The 21,527-nt window shown below is 27.2% G+C and overlaps 1 protein-coding gene across 5 annotated transcripts; it reads left to right on the top strand.

Annotated features, from left to right (window-relative positions):
- Positions 1 to 10: 10 nt before the first annotated feature.
- LOC145764066 (EF-hand calcium-binding domain-containing protein 6-like) lies at positions 11 to 20,761 on the top strand. 5 transcript variants are annotated; one of them, XM_082575637.1, is made up of 35 exons: positions 42 to 59; positions 1,450 to 1,708; positions 2,081 to 2,238; positions 3,001 to 3,153; positions 3,551 to 3,731; positions 4,210 to 4,381; positions 4,876 to 5,018; positions 5,370 to 5,518; positions 5,828 to 5,976; positions 7,207 to 7,318; positions 7,638 to 7,757; positions 8,185 to 8,321; positions 8,650 to 8,803; positions 9,187 to 9,302; positions 9,719 to 9,886; positions 10,390 to 10,561; positions 10,705 to 10,845; positions 11,194 to 11,301; positions 11,514 to 11,616; positions 11,848 to 11,980; positions 12,387 to 12,554; positions 12,955 to 13,088; positions 13,615 to 13,768; positions 14,497 to 14,632; positions 14,959 to 15,186; positions 15,492 to 15,701; positions 16,101 to 16,210; positions 16,457 to 16,574; positions 18,221 to 18,358; positions 18,558 to 18,635; positions 18,863 to 19,049; positions 19,423 to 19,610; positions 19,826 to 19,975; positions 20,120 to 20,278; positions 20,648 to 20,761. In XM_082575637.1, exons 2-34 carry the CDS (start codon positions 1,597 to 1,599, stop codon positions 20,240 to 20,242), a joined length of 4,803 nt encoding a protein of 1,600 aa, XP_082431763.1. In that variant the 5' UTR covers positions 42 to 59; positions 1,450 to 1,596; the 3' UTR covers positions 20,243 to 20,278; positions 20,648 to 20,761. The 5 variants fall into 5 exon arrangements, with proteins under 5 accessions (XP_082431764.1, XP_082431763.1, XP_082431762.1 ...); XM_082575636.1 differs by having other exon boundaries at positions 20,524 to 20,755; XM_082575635.1 differs by having other exon boundaries at positions 20,521 to 20,755.
- The last annotated feature ends 766 nt before the right edge of the window (positions 20,762 to 21,527 follow it).

Raw genomic sequence — 21,527 nt, 5'->3', positions numbered from 1 at the left:
TTTTTATGCAGAGTGAATAGAAAGAGTGTCGTCAATTAGGAAAATTTGCAATTTAAAATGTAAGTTTAGTAATTGTTTTTATTTTCAAATAACACAATAATAATAAAACACAATAAGTAAGAAATTAGATTAAAAATACTTAAACATATTGGCGCTTTAAGATAGAACGATTGCGTGATTACAAATTTTGTCTCCCGCTAGTTGGCGCAAGAGCACCCGGTAACGAACATCAAATTTTTTCACGATTTTTTTAACTTAAAACTTAAGAAAATAACGCCCCTTATAAAATGTAATTTTTTTAAAGTAAGTTATAAATATTTGAAATTGTTTTTACGCTAAATGTTAGGTTTTAAGCGAAAAAATCGTTTTTTGGGGGTAAATCATTAAAAAAAACACAACATTGACGTACAAAATGTAAATCAATATTTTATTGTAAGTTTTAAATTAAAAAAAAATCGGCAAGTCATTTTTCATTGAATTTAACTTAATTAAATTTTCAATTGTTAATATTTATTTAACAAACCATTATTCACTTAACAATGGACTGAATTAAATGGTTTTGTTGTTAAGAGCGTTCGCTCTTGAAGCGCCACGCTTCGATGCCTGTCTAGTTGCTATCGGTAACAGTAGCGCGTTCTTTGATTGTTACAGAACAATATCAATCCACTTTTTCGAAGTTTAATTGTAGTGTCACAGTAAGAAGACAATGAAATTTCTTAAGTGATTATTTTAAAGTATTTTTACAGACAATTAAAGGACAGCAAAATGATTTAGTTTTTAAAGAGCAGTGTAGCTTTTTGTACAGAGGTCGAATTTATATTAAATCTATTTAATTTGTTAATTAATTAAAGAAAATTACAAAAAAAGATTTTATAAGAAAAAAAATTAAGATTTTTTTGAACTATAAATATCTATGATGTCATAGTAACTATGTAAAAAACTCGTTTCTAAGCATTTTAATGTAATAAAATAATAAGATAAATTAAAAAGGAAATAAAAAATAGCAAAATTTTTGAATTTTTAAATATAAAAACTAAAAGTTAGAATTTTTTTAAATATGGAATTTCAGGTGAGAGTAAAAAGGTTAAAATAAAATATTCGTTCTAAACAGTGTTATATTTAGTTTAATTATATATAGAAAATAAATTTATTTAGTTTATATAGCAACTTGTAAATACAAACTAATATTTAAACAGTCTGTGTAAATATATTTATTAACAAAAGTCAATCAATAGTCAGTACATTAATATTAGTAGTGTATTTATATTTATAGAAACTGTAAAAAAATATAATAAAAAAAACAAATAAATGGGTTAAATTAAGAAAGATTAAATTTAAAAGTGAAAAAAAATATTTAAAAAATTACAACAAACTTAATGTGAATAAATATTTAAAATTAAATTCTACATGATAAAATTAAAAAAAAAAAAAATTTTTAACTTTTTTTAGAAGATAAATTTACCTTTAAAATGGCGGACTAAAAACTACAAACCAGCCCCTTTAACTGGATACATTCTCCCACCTTTACCGAAAATAAAAAATTTAAACCCAAAATATTTAAAAAATTTATTGCCACCAATACTAACTGTGAATAATATGGCAACTACACAGGCTATAAGCAAAGTAGAAGTTCCTATAACAGAGTTTACTGCTCTAAGACCTTCTTCTAGAGGAGTTATCTTTTCACCTAGGAGATCTGTTAGCATGGGTGAATATATATGTTAATTTTAATTTATAATCTAACACAAAATTTTTACACTAACATGATGAAATGCTTTAGAATTTAAAAAAATATTACTTAAGAATTTTTTTGAATAAGCTAAGCTTAGAAAACAGTAGAGTTCTTTGATAATTAATAAACCATTTTATTGATTTATGAAGTTTATGTATTTTATATTTTAAAATTAAATGTTTTGACTTAAAATTGAAATTGAACATATACAATATAGAAATCAAAGAAAAAACTTAACAATATATAATTAATTTTTTCAAGTAAACAATAAAAAACATATTCATATAAATGTATATAAGAATTGCATTTAAAAACGTTATCTTTAACATTAAATATTCCTTATTTCAGGGCGATATCCACGAACCCAGCGCAACAGTTTGCCCCCAAGTTTGAATCACTCTTATTCAGGACGTCAACCTGCTTCATCTCATGGTTCATCCACCACTGTGATGTTAATGGCAAATCCCAAACTTACCTCTATTGAAGTGGAATCCATTATTAGACAGGTACAAAGTTTTATTTTATTGCGTTGCTTTTTTGTGTATGTTTGAACCTGCAGTGTGGCGTAGTAGTCAAAACACTTGTCTTAACTACATAAGGTTCTGAGTTAGAATCTTTTCCCGTCGCATTGTTGTAATGTTAATTGTATATCGTATTTATTATTTACTTTTATCAATGCGCAAAAACCAAAATAAAAAATAATAAAAATCTCACTGCTCTCAAGTTATAATGCTCTTCAGTGAGGCTTATATAGAATAACCTTTTTTACTATTTCCTGGCCTAAAGTTGTTTTTAACAGTTTTGGATATTGATGTTGAGATAAATTACTGTCTTTTAATTAAAGACCATTTAACCTAATAGACATTTATTTAAAAACTATTTTACTAAATAGACATTTGATCGAACACCATATGCTTAAAAATACATTTTTAATTAGACTTTCACTGTTAACCCTTAATTACCCTAAAACTCTTTTGGTAAATTGCTTTCAATTTCTAAAAAAATTGTTAACCTAAATGTCAAGAAAATTGTTGTTTATTAAAATTTTGTTTTTTGAACGAATGTCTATTGGATCAAATACCTGCTAGTATTGTCTTATCATTGGCATGATTATTGAGTATTTAATAATAGCATCTTACTTATTGGGGGAGGTATGGCATGGCAGCAGTGGGTATAAAACCCAAAATTTTGTGTAGCAACATTAATTGCAATGATTTTTGCCCAATTTATGTTTTTTTTATATTAATCAAAAAAAATTTTTAATTTAGAAAATTGGTGAATCATTTGACCAACTGCGACGAGCTTTTAAAGTCTACGACAGCGAACGTTCAACAAATGTTACAAAAGGAGAATTTAGAAGAGTTTTGGAGAATTATTGTTTACCTTTAACTACTGATCAATTCAACTGTTTGTTAACTAAAGTAAGTAAAAAATATAAAACTATCTTCTTTAATTTGTAAGACTACATTTCAACATTTAGATGTTTGGTAAAAATACTAAGATGAAAGTGTATAAATTTAACTTTAATATTTTGTTATTTTAGGGAAATATTATTTTAAGTTTGTGTATTTGTTAATCCATATATAATGGGGCTTAGTGGACAATATATATATATTTTTAAATTTAATTTATGGCCATGAAAAATAAATAAAACTGCCACTTGTGGTGCATGGGTAAATTATCGGAGGCAAATATTATTTAAGAGTTACGACTATTAAAATTCAATCATGGGATGTGTTATTGGCTAGTTAAAGTAAATACTGGTTGGCTAAACACTAATATCACTGATAGTCTAACAATTTTTATATTTATTTACAGATTGGTTCCAATCCTAATGGAACAATATCATACCAAAAATTTTTGCATAGGTTCAATGGAAGACAAAATCTTGCAAGTCTGCCAATCAACAAATCAAATTCTGCTATTGGTTTTGGTAGGGGTGAGGTCAACGAACTCAAATTACAAAAGTTCACCGTTAGTGACAACTCTCAAGAAATGGGTTAGAACAATTTACTTGTGATTTTATGCATGCTAATTCTACTTACGTTTCATAGATCAGATGAGCATTTTTTTAATAGTTTTTGTTTATTTTTTGGGCAGTTTTTGATAACACCTGTTGATGTTACAACCATTTTTTTATATTATTCATTCTTGATGTGAAAAAACTGCTTTATAGCTTAAACATAGAGTAACATTTGTTAGTCCAACCCAGTCTGATGTGGTCTCAGACAGTTTTCGATATTAAATATTATAATTGTCTGATGCTTAAACTGCTGATTAATCTAAAGCAAGAAAGCCCTTACAGCATGGGCCTTTTAGCTGTAGACCCCAACACCTTATGTTTGTACCTGAAAAAAGGCATTGAAATTATTATTTTAAAAGGCAATTGTTATTTTAAAACCATATGTGCCTTTCAATGATTTTACTGTTCAAAAACTTTTACAGCACAGTATATCAAACCTCTTAATATTTTCCAGGCATTGACACTATTGAAAGAACTTTACAACACAAGATAGCCTCAAACCTTAAGCATGTAGTTAAAGCCTTTCAGTTATTTGATTATAACAGAGACGGGCAGGTTCAAAGGCATGAGTTGAGACGAGTGATTGACAGTTGGTGCTTAAAGATTACTGATTCTCAGTTTGATAAGTAAGTTATATTTGTTAAAGAAAATTATTACTTTTTTTTAGTTTTGTTTAAATTTTTGTTCAAAATTGTTTTTGTGTATTTTGTTAGCCCCTCTGTAATCATATCATGTAATTTCAGGTTTAAAACATAAAAATATAAATTATTAATTTTTTTTTTTGGTGTGGAATATCTAACTTTATAACCTTAACATAAAGTAGCACTCGTTACCCTGACCCAGTTATCAGTTTGCCAGTTAGGATAATACTGAATATGATTGCTTGATATTTAAACCGTCAGTTGGTATTTGGCTCAGCTGAATTATACCTTTACTTTATAGTGCTATAGCAAAAAAGTAGTGGGGATCAAACCAAGGACCTCATGTAATAGTGTTCTAATCAATACACCACTTTGCTGGCAATCATAATATATTTTAATCAGAGTGTTAAGTAAAGACTGATACTATTTTTATATACATTCAAATTTGTAAATATGTATCTGTATATTTTCTACCTAAGGTTATGGTCTAGATACGACCAACAACATGTAGGTACAATTGATTATCGAGAATTCCTGAGAAAATTGGGAGTTAATGCTGCATCTGCTGATAAACAACTTCTAGATAAAGATAATGTGAATATGGCAGGAGACCTGGCTGATGGTAAATTAAATATTATGAATTATACTAAAACATTATTTTATTGTTGTTTTTCTGTCACTCTTAGAGTTATTTTTTTTTCTGTTAGATTAGTTAATGGTAAATATAGTGCAAATACATAAATTTTTATTAGTAAAATAAACTTTAGTTAAATTAAATTTTGGTAATGTTAATCTGATAATTTTGTATTTTTTTAAATTAATTGTTAGATGGTAAATTTGCAGTATGAATATATTACTTATTAGTTTAAAAATAAGGCATTTTCAATACATCTTTACAATACATGGCTTCTTGTTATTGCAAATAGTTTGTACATAAGAATATTATGTAAACTTAAATTTAATCATGTCACAGCGCCTTGGGATGCTAAAAAGAAAAGATTGGAGAGAGAAAAAGATGTTACAGACCTGGTTCTTAAAAGAAACAAAAATAAAACTTTAAAGAAAAGTCGAAAATTTGAGGGTGTCTCTTTTGCTCTGGTTGAAAAAGAGTTTCGGAAAAAGGTGATTTTGTGTTATTTCTCATAACAAAAAAGTTAAATAAATATTTTTATTTACTTTTACATTTGTATGAATATTTTCTAAACAATAAAAGATGTTATTTTTTAACCATACAATATATTTTTACTGTTCATAAAGGTTAGTGTTATGCAAAAAAAAATTATTATTAGAACTACTTTTTTTCCATTTTTTTTTTATTTTTTGTATTTAATCTAACTGTCTAAATTTAACATTTCCTTGTTTAAATACTACTTTACTGTTACCAGTTTAGTTCTTTTACGTATTTTTATCAATGATAATATTTTTGCTTAGATGGTCACTAATTTTGAGAATATCAAGCGAGCTTTGAAGACTTTTGATTTAAACAACGATGGATTTATCGAGATAGATGACTTAAAAGCTGTTATTGATAACTTTGTGATTTCAACAAATGATGAAATATTTCAACATCTTATGTACAGGTGGCTTATTTAATATTTGTTTTACATATCAAGTGAAAAGGTTCATGTGACAATCTAACAGGGTAACTTTTAAGAGTGACATGGCAACTTTAAAGGGTTACAGGGTAACTTTAAAGGGTAACAGGGTAATTTTTTGGGTATCAGGGTAACTTTTAAGGGTAACAGGGTTACTTTAAAGGGTAACAGGGTAATTTTTTGGGTATCAGAGTAACTTTTAATGGTAACAGGGTATTTTTATGGGTATCAGGGTAACTTTTAAGGGTAACAGGGTAATTTTTATGGGTATCAGGGTAACTTTTAATGGTAACGGGGTAATTTTTTGAGAATAGCAGGGTAAATTTTTAAGGGTAACAGGGTAACTTTAAAGGGTGACAGGATAACTTTAAAGTGTAACAGGGTAATTTTTTGGGTATCAGAGTAACTTTTAATGGTAACAGGGTATTTTTATGGGTATCAGAGTAACTTTTAATGGTAACAGGGTATTTTTATGGGTATCAGAGTAATTTTTAATGGTAACGGGGTAATTTTTATGGGTTTCAGAGTAACTTTTAATGGTAACAGGGTATTTTTATGGGTATCAGGATAACTTTTATGGGTAACAGGGTATTTTTATGGGTATCAGGATAACTTTTATGGGTAACAGGGTAATTTTTATGGGTATCGGGGTAACTTTTATGGGTATCAGGATAACTTTTATGGGTATCAGGATAACTTTTATGGGTATCAGGATAACTTTTATGGGTATCAGGATAACTTTTATGGGTAATGGGATAACTTTTATGGGTAACAGGGTATTTTTATGGGTATCAGGATAACTTTTATGGGTAACAGGGTAATTTTTATGGGTATCGGGGTAACTTTTATGGGTATCAGGATAACTTTTATGGGTATCAGGATAACTTTTATGGGTATCAGGATAACTTTTATGGGTATCAGGATAACTTTTATGGGTAATGGGATAACTTTTTTACTTTAGCTCAGGCTTAAGTGACTTTTGCCAGTTTTTTAATGATATCAATCAAGTGGTTCCACCTATTTATTCTTATGCTTTGCTGCTTGTTTTTTTAGGCTAAGCAGGACTTAACATAATTAATTCCTTACTTGCTGCTTCTACAACATGGAAGCCTTGAGAATCAAACCCAGGCCCTTATGTAATGATGTTTTGTTCCCTGACTATTTTATTATACTGCAGATATACAATATCTTTTATTTTTTCTTATTTTTATGTAGATTTGAAGTAAGGGGAACTGGTAAAATATCCTGGGAACAATTTCTCAGCAAATTTCAGGATCCACAATCGAATGGTAATGGTCAAACCATTCCTATTGGTCAGAACCACAAGGCACATACTTTATTTTGTTTTTTATTTACCTTGGTTGTTCGAGTTAAAATTTGGTTTTAAATAACTGTTGTTTAATTCTTGTTTAGTTTCCCAAACCTAATTTTTTTAATTTGTAGTTACTTTAATATTTTAATTTTAGATTTTATTATTTTTTACATGTAATTGCAACCTGAAACTTACTCAATATTTTGTGTTTAAAAACTACTGCATGCACTTTAGTTTAGTGATAATAGGTTATTCGACTAGTGAAATTAGGCATAGTAATTCAACTTTTAAATTGCGTAGTCAAGCATGATAATCTATTTTTTGAATTTCAAAGGTGAACCCAACACGCCAGGCATTTGAAGCAGCTTCTACTTCAGAGTTAATTCAAAAACTTAAGAAGCATGTCATCAACAACTTTGCTAGCCTCAAACAAGCCTTTCTTGCTTTTGATGAGGTAATTATAAGTAAAAACTTTTTATTACTCAAACTTAAACTGTGCCAAGTTTAAATTAGTAAAAATAAAAATTGGTTAATATAATGATTTAAACGGAGTATTCTTTTTATATTGGAACCTTTGGCGTGACTACATAAGGTTTTTGGTTTGATTCCTACTGCTCTTATGCTGTAGCAACCTTCAGTAAGACGCTATATATGGTATAAACTTCTGCAAAGCTAATATTTAATCAACAGCTTACAATTTTTGGGCAATTACAAACTATAATATTTAAAACTGCCAAAAGCAACTCTAGACTGGGTTGGCGTAACTGATGTTACTCTATGTTTAGGTTGTAAAGTCAGGTTTTTTACATTAGGAATAAATAAAAAAATAAAAAAATCTTTACTGTGTTTTGTTATTGTCCATTTTATTAATATTTTGACAGAAACGCAAAGGGGTGATAACTCGTGCTGACATGCGCAGAATAGTTGAAGCGTTTACCTTAAAACTAACTGAAGAAAACTTTAAAGATTTGATGATTTATTTGGATCCCCAACATACTGGCTTGATCAGATATCACAAGTAAAACTTTATTTTATTAAAGAGTTTATTTAAAATAATAACACTTTCATTTAATTTTGCAACATTTCTGTTTTGTTGCTTATGTTACTTTAAAATCAACTTTTTTTTTTAAATGAAGTTTTTTTAAATGTATTAATTTAGGAATTCCATAAAAACTGTTGCATTTGATGTAGTTTTTTTCAACTGCATTTCTTTAATTACCGATAGATATTTTACTAAATTTTTAATACTTCCTATAGCCTATTTTACTTTTGGTAATTTTAAATTTTTTTTGTTTGTACTTAGTCTATTTTACTTTTGGTTAGTTTAAAATTGCCTTTTGTTTTAGTTTTCTCGAGTTATTCGAGACCAAGGAATCAGTTTCTGCTCACAAGTGGTTGAACTCAACTCACAAGTTTAATCAGAACCAAGCTCCAGCTATACTTGCTTGGGAAACAGTAGAAGAGATTATTAGAGTCAAACTTTCAGAGAATTATAAAATGGTGCGTAAATTATTGAGCTTTTTGAAAAGGATCTACCTACCCTATAAAACAACCCTCTACCTATATTGAAAAAAATGTCATAACTTTCTATAATTATAGGTATATTAATTAGTAATATTCCAAACTGCTACAGGCAACTTGAGACTGGGTTGGGGTAACTTATGTTACTCTATGTTTAAGTCGCGCAATCGACATTCCTATATCAAGGATAAAGATTTAAAACTAGTGTAAAAATACTTAACCATGTAACTCTTTAAACCAAAAAGTTGGTATTTTTCCATTATATTAATATAGTGTTCTAATGTTGCTGTCACTGGCATGTAAAGTCTTTTTTAAGTAGCCCAAATAAAAAAAAAATGACTGTTGATTAAACGCTGTTACAGGTAGCAGATGAATATGTAGCATTAGACACAGTAGAAGATGGAACAATTAATAAATTAAATTTGAGAAAGTTATTGGACAGATATGCTCTTCCAACATCTGAGGATCACTTTAAAAAGTAAAAACTATTAAAATTTAGTATGATGCTTATTAATACTATTTCATTAAGCCTTCGTAGCAAACATCATTATGTCAATAATGTTATTGTAAGTTGCTAAATACTGTCTATAACAGTAAAGCTCTACAAAATTGATTATATTTAGAACATTAAAAAAAATTAGGAACAAACTTTGAAGATGCATATCTTTCTCAAGGTTTATGTACTTATTCAAAAAAATTTAAATTTTTAATACCTGATTATTATTAGTAAATAGGAATAATGTATTTGTGTTTTACTGTTCACATGTATTGGTGCGTTTGGCCTTGCCTTTGCTAACTTTGTTTTACATAGTTAACTACTGCCTAAAAATAAATGCTTACAATTACTCAAAATATCAGCAATCGCTTGAGTTTTATATTTATCATTTTCTACAGATTATGGGAATCTTGTAAGGATCATGATAAAGGCCGAATCAGTTTTTCAGAGTTTCTCACCAACCTAGGAATAGATGTTCAACCTGGTGACTTGGATGGACCAAGTACAAGGATTTATAACGAGAGTAATTTAAGGGAAAGTAGGAGAAGAATTGATCAGAAAGACAGGTTGGTGAAAATAAAAGAATTTCGTGAGGTTCTGGTTAATCAATTTTTTTAGTTTTTATTACAATGTTTGTTATGATATAGTTGCAACTAATGTATAATTTTTTACATATTCTAGAGGCTCATTTTTATATATTTTTTATATGTTCTATAACATGGATGCACATAAATATTATCCAATATATATATATTTCTTCCTATTTTTTTAACAACCTGTATTTAATTTTATGACTTCAATATTTTATTTAATTTAAATTGTTTTTTATGTAATCAGTAACTAAGTTTTTCTTGCATTCTAATCAATTAATAAACAATTAAGCCAAAAAAATTAACAAAGGGGGAATATATCTGGCCAAAAGAAATATAAAAATATAGCTAAGGCAATTTGGGGCTAAATGACAAGAGTTAGTTTAAGTATATGTTGTAAATTCACCCTTTATGTGAAGTATATAAATATTGAAGTAATTTGGACAATACATTTTTTAAAATTAATTTTAACTTTCCAGAATTGTGGAAATAGATAAAATTGACCAACGCCACACAAACAACTTTACAGCACAGGAAGTGATGATTAAGTTAAAAGATCGGATGGCTCAACATGATTTTGCAATCAGGAAAACTTTTCTGAGATATTCAAGGTCAGGGAGAGGTCGAGTAACTAAAAGGGATCTGAGAAAGGTAATTAGCAATTTTTTTTTAAATTTAAAAGAAATTCTAAAAATTCTAAAAAAATTTTAAATTTAAAAAACTAAAAATTAATTTCAAAATTAAAAAAAAATTAAATAAATTTTATTATATTTTAACTTTTTTGATTACTACAGATGTTGGAAGACATGGGTTTTAGAATGGAGAATGCTCAGTTTAATGAATTTACAGAAAAGTTAAAATTTAAAGGAAGAGGGTTGGAATATTCTGATTTTATTGCTGGGTTCCAGGACTTAAGAACTGATGGAATGGCACAAGTAATTTTTTAATTTATTTTTAATCATTATTTTTTGCAACCTTTATATTAAGTACATTGGGTGAATTTAATTCCAATTGCTACCATAGTCTTTACCATATTCCTTTAATAAAAATATCAATGGTATTGCATCCGCTAAAAACAAAACAACAAGAAGTTTGTATAATAAGGTGCTATAAACGATATTAACTTTTAAAGCTCAAACTGTCAAAGTCAATTTAAGACTGGGTTGGCAACTAATGATACGCTTTGTTTAGGCTGTGAAGTTAACCTTCTGACATTTATGTTAATACTGTTAATATTTTATGTTGTTGATTTGTTTTAGATACAGTTTTTGTTTTATTAACAGGAACTGCAAAGAAAAGGCAACCATATTGTAAACCCAACTAATGTTAAATACATGACAGCTAGGGAGTGCTTTGATAAGTTGCTGGACAGAATGAGACAAAATTTTGGGGTAAAGAAAATTACTGTTTGCAATATTGATTACTATACATATTTGTGTTTTAACAAAAAAAAAAAAATTTACTGGAAAGTTAAAAAAAAGGTTTAATAATAAGTTTAAATAAAAGAAGTTAAATTTACAATTTTTACAATTTAACAAGTCCTAAAAATTTTTTTTTTTTGTCAATATTGAATATAAATAACAAAAAATTTTTAATTACTTAGAGTGTTCGGTCAGCTTTCTACAAAGTAGATGATGACCATGATGGGATCTTAACAATGCATGAGTTCAGGAGATTGTTGGATAATTTCATGTTTATAATTACTGGTGAGTCAGTTATTCAAATCTTAAAATTCTTTATATTTTATAAGAAGTTATTTCAAGAATGATGGATTTAATATATGATTTAATAAATTGTTTTTAACCTCTGAAGTTACTTTAAAATTGTGATCAAACATTTAAGAGTTGACTTAACATTTATATTGACTTTCTTAGATTTCTAAATTTTCAATTACAAAAATTGTTTGTTTAAAATTTATATTTTTACTTTTTAATCAGATGAGACTTTCCATGAGTTGCTCCAAATGCTAAAACTTACAAAAAAGTCAAATTTAAGTTACCATGATTTCTTGGAAAAGTTTGAAGTTGTGGACAGGGAGGAAGGGCATCCTTGGTTGAATTCTGAACATCGGTAAAATTTTATTTTAATTTTAAACTGTTCAAAAATGTTAAGCTGTTTAAAATATGCTGTTTTCTGCTGCCTTTATGTTTTAGCAGCTTAGACAGTTGCTTAAGCTGAAAACTAATTAACTTATTTGGACAATAACACAATGTAAAAAAGGTGAGTTTGGTGCCCATCTCATAACATACTATAAAATCTTAATGCAAACATTAATATTTATGGCATGTTTTAAATTATTAAGTTGATTTTGTCATTTTTCCTGTCTTATTAATGTAATATTTTTTGTACGCATTGTTATTCAGTTTATTAATGCAAGAAAAATCTAAATAATAATTAATAAAATATCATAAACCAAAAAATTTTACATTATTATTTTTGTTTACTTTAAACCAATACTTTAACTTTTTTTCAACAGATTCAACCAAGTGAAAACAGCAAGTGATTTAATGGCAGAGCAAGTTCACAAATGTCTGGTTTACAAAGCTGTACAAGCTTGGTCAGATCTTGCAAAAGCTTTCCAAAACTTTGATGTGGACGGAAATGGGATTATCACAAAGAAAGAACTAAGATCTGTTTTGTACAGGTAAAAACATGTTTTTTTAAACTGATTTTTAATTTTAAAATATTGGGTTTAATTACTATTGCTTTACTTGGTTAGGCACTTTAGTGAGGCACTTTAAACAAACTCCCAGATATCTAAAGCAATTAAATGACCTTATCATCAAGGAATTCTGTTTAATATTATTAAAACCGAGTTTAAAAAAATAAATGTTACCCAATGTTTAGGCTCTAGAAGGGGCTTCTTCCTAATGCCATTAAATTGTCATTGAATTACTTTTATACCAGTTCAATGTTGTATGCTATCTTTTAAGCTATCTTACTGTATAATCATTAAGTCACTTTTATGTCAATCTTATGTTGTATACTAATTACTTAACACTATATTTAAAGCCACAGTTTTTATATTCAACTTTTTTATGTAGGTTTATTCTACCAATGAACCCTCAGGAGTTTGAGAAGTTATGGAGTAGATATGATGAGGACGGAAAAGGGTTTATTTCCCATCAAGATTTTCTCACTAAATTGGGGGTGGGATTTACCCCAGGAGACAACAAAGGTAAAAAATATCAGTTTGTATTTAGTATATCCAGTGTTTTACTTTTAAAAGAAGTATTGATTATGTATGAATTTATACTGTATAAAACCATATGTAATAAAGAAGTATAGCATATATTAAACCATGAAACTGATTTTTTAATTTCAAACTCAAACTAAAAATGTGTCATTTGTTTGGTTGGTTTTGTCATTATAAACTAATCTTTTATAGAACCATGCATAAAAAAAGGACTACGGCATGGTGTAAACCATGAAACTTGTTTTGCCATTACTCTATAGCATCAATATTTATTGCAATACTATATTTGGTCTTGTCTTTTATATATAAAAACTTTAAAAAACAAAAAATCATATTCATTAAATTTATGTTGAATTTACTTTTAACTATTTAACCACTATGATTTTACTATACTCCTATTGCATTGTTATTAATTGCAATGTTAAAATTGTTACTGTCCCTGATATGTGAAAACTTTAACACAAACAAAAAATCATATTCATTAAATTTATTTTGAATTTACTTTTAGGTTTACAAGGAACCAGTAGAAAAATGTTGGATGAGAATTACGAAAACGTTCTTGCACATCATGAACTTCAGCAAGCTAAACATGATGAAATATCGATGAACCAGATCAAATATTCTCAACATTTATCAGCAGAAACTGTAGAGAAAGAACTCAAGTAAAATTAAGAAATAATGAGATTTAATTTGTTGCAAAAACAACTTTGATAAGCTAGGAAAGTAATACAAAATATGTGTTTTAAAATTAAGACACTCACTTTTTTTATTTTGGTTTTTCGCACATTGATAAAAGTAAATAATAAATACGATATACAATTAATATTACAACAATGCGACGGGAAAAAATGACAAAATTAATTTAATGATTTAAAACATGCCAAAAGTATTAATGTTTACATAAAGATTTTAAGTATGTTATGGCATGGTCACCAAACCCACTTTTAAAGATAGTGTTTCAGTCCTTTAAATAACTATATTCAAACTAAAGCTGAAGTACTGGATTTATATTACCGAAAGATTTTTAATTAATTTAATCTAAAATTTAAGCTATATTCATATTTAAGACATTGAGTATTTGCCCTGCATTAGATATTTTATACCTTAAACATAACATTCATTACACATAACAGGGGACAAAAAGTTGCTAATATTAAACATACTTTAATGTCATGAATTATTTGGTAAATAACATAAAAATCGCTTCTATGTGGCATAATTTTATTATTACTTTTATGATATATTTTATTACAGTTCATAACTTTTTATGAGTTTAAGTTATCATAAACCATATTTTTTTAAATGCTTGGTCATGATTAAAATAGTAAATATGTAAATTTTAAAAAAGCATGAAATGATATTTATTTTCCAACTAAATTTTTTTTCACAGGGACAGATTTCGTGAATATTATTCAGATTTTGACAAAGCATTTAGAAGACTGGATAAGAATAAAGATGGTTATGTTACATTGGGTGATTTACAAAGAATTTTAGTTCAACTTAACTACTTTCTTGATGATAGTCAGGTATTAAATATTGGTGTTTTTATTTGAAATTATTCTTACATTATTTAGTCTTTAAGAAAGCCCTTACAGGCCATTTAAAATATAATCTTTTTAAGTCTTGTGTTATGACAGTACATATAAATGTATATGGTTAACCTGATAAAGACTTGGTTGGTGACATTTTGAAAAATCAAATCTTAAATTGAAAATAATTTGAACACAAGTCTAACAAAAGATTTGTTTATTCCAACTTTGGTGATCTATAAAAAACATTTTTTAAATGTTTAAACTTTTGTTTTTAATTGTTTAATTTAAATTTGTTTTTTCATTTCTTAAATTTTTTGTAGTTTGTCGCTCTGTTAACCCGACTCGGTCTTCCCACGAACAAAACTCGTTTGTCGTATTTTGACTTTCTACGAGCTATCGACGATGGCCGAGCATCAAAGTTTGGGCGAAGGCGCTCGATTGGTCGAGAGCAGGTCACATGGTCACAGAGTTACGAATATCTACCAATAGAGAAAGCGATGACTAAGTTAAAAGACAAGATCACTGTAAACTATGACAGTTTGAACTCTGTAAGTTAATTTTTTTATAAATTTAGTTGTTTAGAAATTTTTTTATAAATTTTGAATGGCCACATAACTGAAAGAAATCTGTATTTTTACTCTGTATATTATTTAGAATACAGACATTATAAATTTAATGTGATTTTGCATTTTAATAAACAAGAATTAAAATATAATTAAAAAAAAAAAACTGTCAAATTTAATTAAAAACTAATATATTTATTTCCTAAATCATTTTTAATTATTTTATGTGCCAATTTTGTAAAAGATTCAAGTTTAAGGGTTGTTTCTTTTAATTATAATAATATTTTTAGGCATTTAGAGCTTTCGATCGAGGACAAACTGGTTTAATAAAAGTTTCCGATTTCCGGCGATTATTAGACAACTTCTGTTTTTGTTTATCTGATAAACAATTCAAAGCAGTTTTATTCAAATGCCGAATAACAGGAGAAGGTCTTAGTACTAGTAACAAGAATATAAACTGGGTTGTGTTTCTACAAGACTTCTCATTGATAAAAGATGTGGTAAGTTAATAAATTACCAATGTTTTTTTTACATATCATGACCACACTATAGGGTAAACTTTTACTCACTTGGCCAGTTACTAAATTGCTTGTTGTAAAATGGTTGCAACTAATAAATAGTCTCATAAATTGTCCCTGCATAACAAGCAGCATTTTTATAGTTTAAAAGGTTTTAAATCAGATAGGCCTACATAAAATATTATTAACCCCTTTACAAATTTGTGTATGCCCTAAGGTAAACAAATAGTGTTATATATTGGATATTTAACGCAAAATTTTCATTTGTAAGTTGATTGCTTAAATTTACTAAACTGTCATAATAAAAAATACCATATACTTTATGTTTAATTTGTTATTAAACTACTAAACTCTACACTTTAAATTATTCTTATATTCTAGAAACTGAAGGAATGGACGGATTATGTTGGAAAAGCTGCTCCACCTCAATCCCCATTAGAATTAAACCAAGCTCAAGTAGAAGACAGGATAACAGAAGTTGTGACAGCTAGGTAGGTTTTTAAAAAAAAAATGTCATAATTGTGTTACAGGAGTGTGTGATGTAAGCCAATGCACTAGTGTATAATTTTATGCTTTTATGTTTAATCATCCCAAAGTAATACCAACAATTTTTCTTTATGCTAAAGCTAACTAAGGTAGGCTATATTACCTGGTCATTCTTGTACCAAAAAGGCAATCGGAAAAGTTTAATTAAGGCCAAAATGAATAAAAATTTAATAAATTATTGTGAATATTAGGTACCAGGCTGTGTCCAATGCATTTGCTGAAGCGGATTATGCAAAGATTTATGTTGTTTCTATGGAGGATTTCAGGGAAATTATTCATGAACATATCATGAGATTGACTAATGATCAGGTAAGTGTAAAATTATTAGCATGTAATAGTATTTCTTATAAGGTTAAGTTACTCTTTGTGTCATATGAAGGTTTTTTTTTCCTTTTTTTGCGCATTGATTAAAGTTAATAAAAAGATATACAAAAAATATGACAATAATGCAAAGGAAAAAATGACAAAATTAATATATAATCTAAAGCATGCCATAAATATTAATGTTCACATAAAGATTCTAAAGTATGTTATGGCATGGTCACTAAACCCAGAAAAAATCTTTTTTAAAGTAATTTTAAGTTATTAGATTTAGCTTTTAATCTTGTTTAAGTTAGGTTTTACTCTAAAAATGTTGTCTAGACACATTAACATTTCACACCACAAAGTAAAATCCTACCAATCAAGATTTAAACTCAAGTTTTTAAAGTATCTCATTAGCAAGTCTAGCTTAGTTGAGGGCTATTTACTTGTGTAAACTTTGGTTTGAAATCTCAGGAAATCTTGACAATGATTTATATGGGTTCTTTGTTATAGAAATCCTTAAAACTTTCCAAAAATAGATTTTTTGTTTAATTGAACTCCCAAAGTGAATAAAAGAAAAGTTTTATCTGTTAATTATCCTTTTTTAGGCTTTGAAGTATAATTGTAGAAATAGAGTGTAATGAATATGGTTTAAAACTGAAGTAATAGCAAATACCGGTAGCATTAACATTTGAAGTTTAATTACCAAATATAGGGTTTATATATATTTTTTAATTTTCCATTAAATTTGAAAACTGAAGTAATAGCAAATATTGGTAGGATTAACATTTGTAGTTTAAGTACTAAATATAAGGTTTATATAATTTTTTTTAAATTTTTTATTAAATTTGAAAACAGAAGTATTAGCAAATATTGGTAGTGTTAACATATGGAGCTTAAGTATATTGTTGAGTATTAATAAATATCATTTTAAGTTGTCATGGTAACAATAACCTTGTATAAACATAGACATTTGGTTTTATGAATTGTAAAGAAAAGTGCTAAGATTAAAAACTCTTTCAATTAGATTAAAATATAAATAGGTGAATTTGTAAAGCAAAATGTTCCTGATAATGTTGATAAAGTTATTATTATGTAAGCTTTAAAGATTTGGTGTAATATTACTACTTGAATTGTGAAAGTATTGTTCTTAAAACAACAATAATTTTCACTTTCGGTAAAATTATATTTCAGTTTTGGGCATATTTATAAAACAGCAGCTTTTGAATAAAAAATTTTTTGGTTCTAGTTTCAGAAAAATTAAAAAAATTTAAAATGTAAAGATTTATTTAAGCAAATATGGATTATGGTTTTACTGATAGTATAACTCGTTACGATGTTAAACGAATGTGTCCTAGTGGAAAAGCAATTATAAGAAAACTAACAGATCAACAATTAGATGTAATTTAATCAAAAACTAATTCAAAATTTAAGTTTAGCAATTTTAGTTGTTTAAATGATTTCTGATTCGGTATTTTTGATAATTTCAACTCTATATTATTAATTTTATTTGGATGTACTATATGTAGATTGTTGTAAAATATTACTAAAATGTGTATGCATCCTTTTAATATATATATTTTTTATTTATTGTATCTATGACATTCTTTATATTTAAATCAAATATACCTTGAGTTTTTTATTTTTTTTAGTTTGATCGTTTATGGAACAAACAGGCAGTAAATGAGTTTAATAATGTGGAATATCGAGAGTTCTTAAAGAAGTACAACAGACCTAATAATCAACTAAGTTCTAGTTCTAAGGAGATAACTATTGGGGAAATTACCAAGGTTTGATAAAGTTTTAGAAATTGGATTTTAATAATAATGTTTAAATTTAGATAAAATAGTTATACCAGTACCTTACAATACTGTTTTGTATTTTGTTTTTATACCTACTATAATTTTTATACTAAACAATGTTAACTTTTTGCATAGAGGGTTATGTTATATTTTAACTTGGCTTTATACTAAAAATGCTTTTATATAGGAAGCCACTGTCACTGAGAATCCAGTAAATGTAGGATCACAAAATGAACTTACAACAAGACCAATACTAAGTAGACCTGTAAGTAATATTATAAAAATTGTAATATTTGTTTTAAAGATAATTTATTACTTTTAAGTTCATTGTTAAAAAAATGTTTTTTATGTTGTTTGTTTTTATATTTAAAAATATGTTGTTTCTTTTAAACTACTTTTGTGCTGCTACTCTAAATATAATTATGCTCTTTAATATAACAGTTAAATTAATATGGTCGTTTAAACTTTTATTGTTTAACTCTTTGACATTAGAGCACAGCAGACAGCTATTGTCTAACCCGCAACAACAAAAACAGGCCAACCACTCCATTAGTTAGCGCAGAAAGTGCTGAAAATAAGTTAAAAGCCATGGTGTTCAAATACTGGCAAGATATTCAGAAGGAATGTAAGAAGTTGGACTTTGATGGGAGTGGAACCGTTTTACCTGATGAGTTTGTTGGTAAGTAAAACTTGGTTTTACATTGTCATATTTTTAAATCTGTTATTTGTTTGTCTACAATAAAATATAACTTCCAAGACTATACCAATAATACCCTAAACTGGCAGAGTCATAAAGACTGAATTTCAAAAAGGTTTGGATGGACTAAAAACCACTGAACAAATGAATTTTTCATATGTTACCCTATAATAAATGATACTCTAATTTTCTTTAGCATATATTATAAATTAAGTTTACCATGCTCAGCTGCTATTTTTGTTGTAAGATACTTTTAGTTATCTAAAACTTGCCTAACCTTTTAAAGTATGAGCTTGCTAAAATTTAACATTCATGTTTTTGTTATGTATTAATTTAAATTATTACATATCATCAGGAATCTTGGACCACTTTGGTGTGATGTTATCTTTGGAAGATGCTCGCCAACTTATGATCAAGTACGAGCTTGGGGATCGAACCGGAAAGTTCTCATATCGTGATTTTCTTCGACATTTTATCCTCACTTTAAAACCGCAGGAGGATGGGTTGTTAAAAAGAAGAAAACTTCATGCAGCTAAATTGCCTGTAAGTTCCGGTTTTATTTAGTTTATTTTTTTGTTTTGTGGCTATTTTGCTTTAAAGCTTTAGAGCAATTTAAATGGTAGAGTTGTATGTTTTTAATAAAACAGTTGTTTCTGGGTATTTTTTCAAAGGTGGTATTGGTACTTATTTTTGATACCAGCTATCTATCTGGCTTAACTTAACTCTCATAATTTTTACATTTTTACCACTTCTATTAGGTTGATACTGGCAAAGAAAGTGTGAACTTTATTGAAGCAATGGTTGGTTTAAGAGAAAGAATGATTAATAGCTGGAAAGAGATGAGAAGGAATTTTAGATTGTTAGATCCGAAAGCTGAAGGTTTTGTTACCCCCGCTGTGTTCAGACAGGTAAGTTGTTCTTTTAACTTAATATTGTTTATTTTTAAATAGACCAATATGGCACTGTATTTTACATAATTTAATAAAAATTCAAATTAACTTTAAGTAGTTTGTAACGGTTCAAATTTTGACATTTTTTTAAAACTTTTTCAGGTATTGCGTCAATTTGCTATCAACCTAAACGAAGAAGATTTTTTTCATTTACTCTCATTTTATGACCCCAAAATGAAAGGTCAAATCTCTTACAACGACTTCATTCGAGCTTTTCTTCAATGACGTCACTAACTCTGATCTGTGGCTTCACACACCACGGTATAAAACTCAACTTTTGCATAATATTTTTATTCATCTGTTTGTTGGGTTGTATGATATTTTCAGCTAAGCTTAATTGCAACATAAACATTTTTTTTAAATAACATTTTTAAATTAATAGTGACTGTTCTGAAACAACAGCGAAGTCATAAACAACCTTTAACAATTTTTAAAAATATTCTATAAGTTATAAAACTTCCACTCAGAAAACAAAAACTAAACAGTTAAATTAACTAATTCAGTAGATGCGCTTATGTCTGGCTTCCATTTAAAGATAAAATATTTTGGGAAAATATTCAGCAAGACAAGAGCTCAAGCGAATTCATATTTGAGTTTAAGTACTTTTGATAAACATTGTATGTTTTTTAGATTTCTGTACGAAACATTTATATGGGCGTAACTTCTCTACAATAAACACATTATTGTCGATATATGTTAATATTTTTTGTATATGTATTCGCTTTAAATTGTAAAATAAAATAGACAATATTAAAACTAATACAGTGTTATTTATGATGAAGAACTATTAATTTTAGCGATTCTAAGTAAGTTTTGTTATGACTTCGTAAAAATATGTTTCGGGTTTTTTAGATTTCATAAAAAGATGCATTGAAAATACTGGTTTACATTTCTTACGTAACGAAAAATGGACCTAAGTAAACGTTTGCCCTAATTCCAGTAATCAACGTAAAGTTTTTTTTTATTGATTTGATTTGGTTCATTTGTGTTACTTACTTTAAGTCAGTAACTTGAACCAAATTAAAACATTAGAGACGTTAAAAACTGATTAAAACAAAGAACTTTAAAATTTTGAGGAAATATTTTTTTAAATATCAATATTCATATAAGTTAAAAGTTTGAGCTAATTTATATTTTAGGTATCAATAGGTCACGTGATATTTTTCTGGTCAATAATATTATACACAAAATTTTTGAAAAAAATGTTAAATTTTAAATCGAAAAATTTTTGTTTTGTTAGAACCGCACAGGTCTAATTAACGTAAATACAAAATGTTTTTTTTCAACGTAATTAAAATATATTTTTAAAAAATATTAATAAATGTAAAAGATATGACACTTTCATTGAAAAATGTTAAAATTTTAGAACCAGAATTGATGTATTTTTTACAAACGTATTGGTTCAAATAGCATTCAAGATAAAGACATTTTCAAATAAACATTAAAGAAAAAATTATACAAACGTACGATAGTAATTTTTTAATGTTTAAATATAAGTTTTTTTAATAAT

This window comes from Corella eumyota, chromosome 1 (genome assembly GCF_963082875.1).
Source record: "Corella eumyota chromosome 1, kaCorEumy4.1, whole genome shotgun sequence".
Taxonomy (NCBI): Eukaryota; Metazoa; Chordata; class Ascidiacea; order Phlebobranchia; family Corellidae; genus Corella; species Corella eumyota.
The sequence above is the reverse complement of the archived record's forward strand: the minus strand, read 5'-3'. Positions and strand labels throughout refer to the sequence as shown.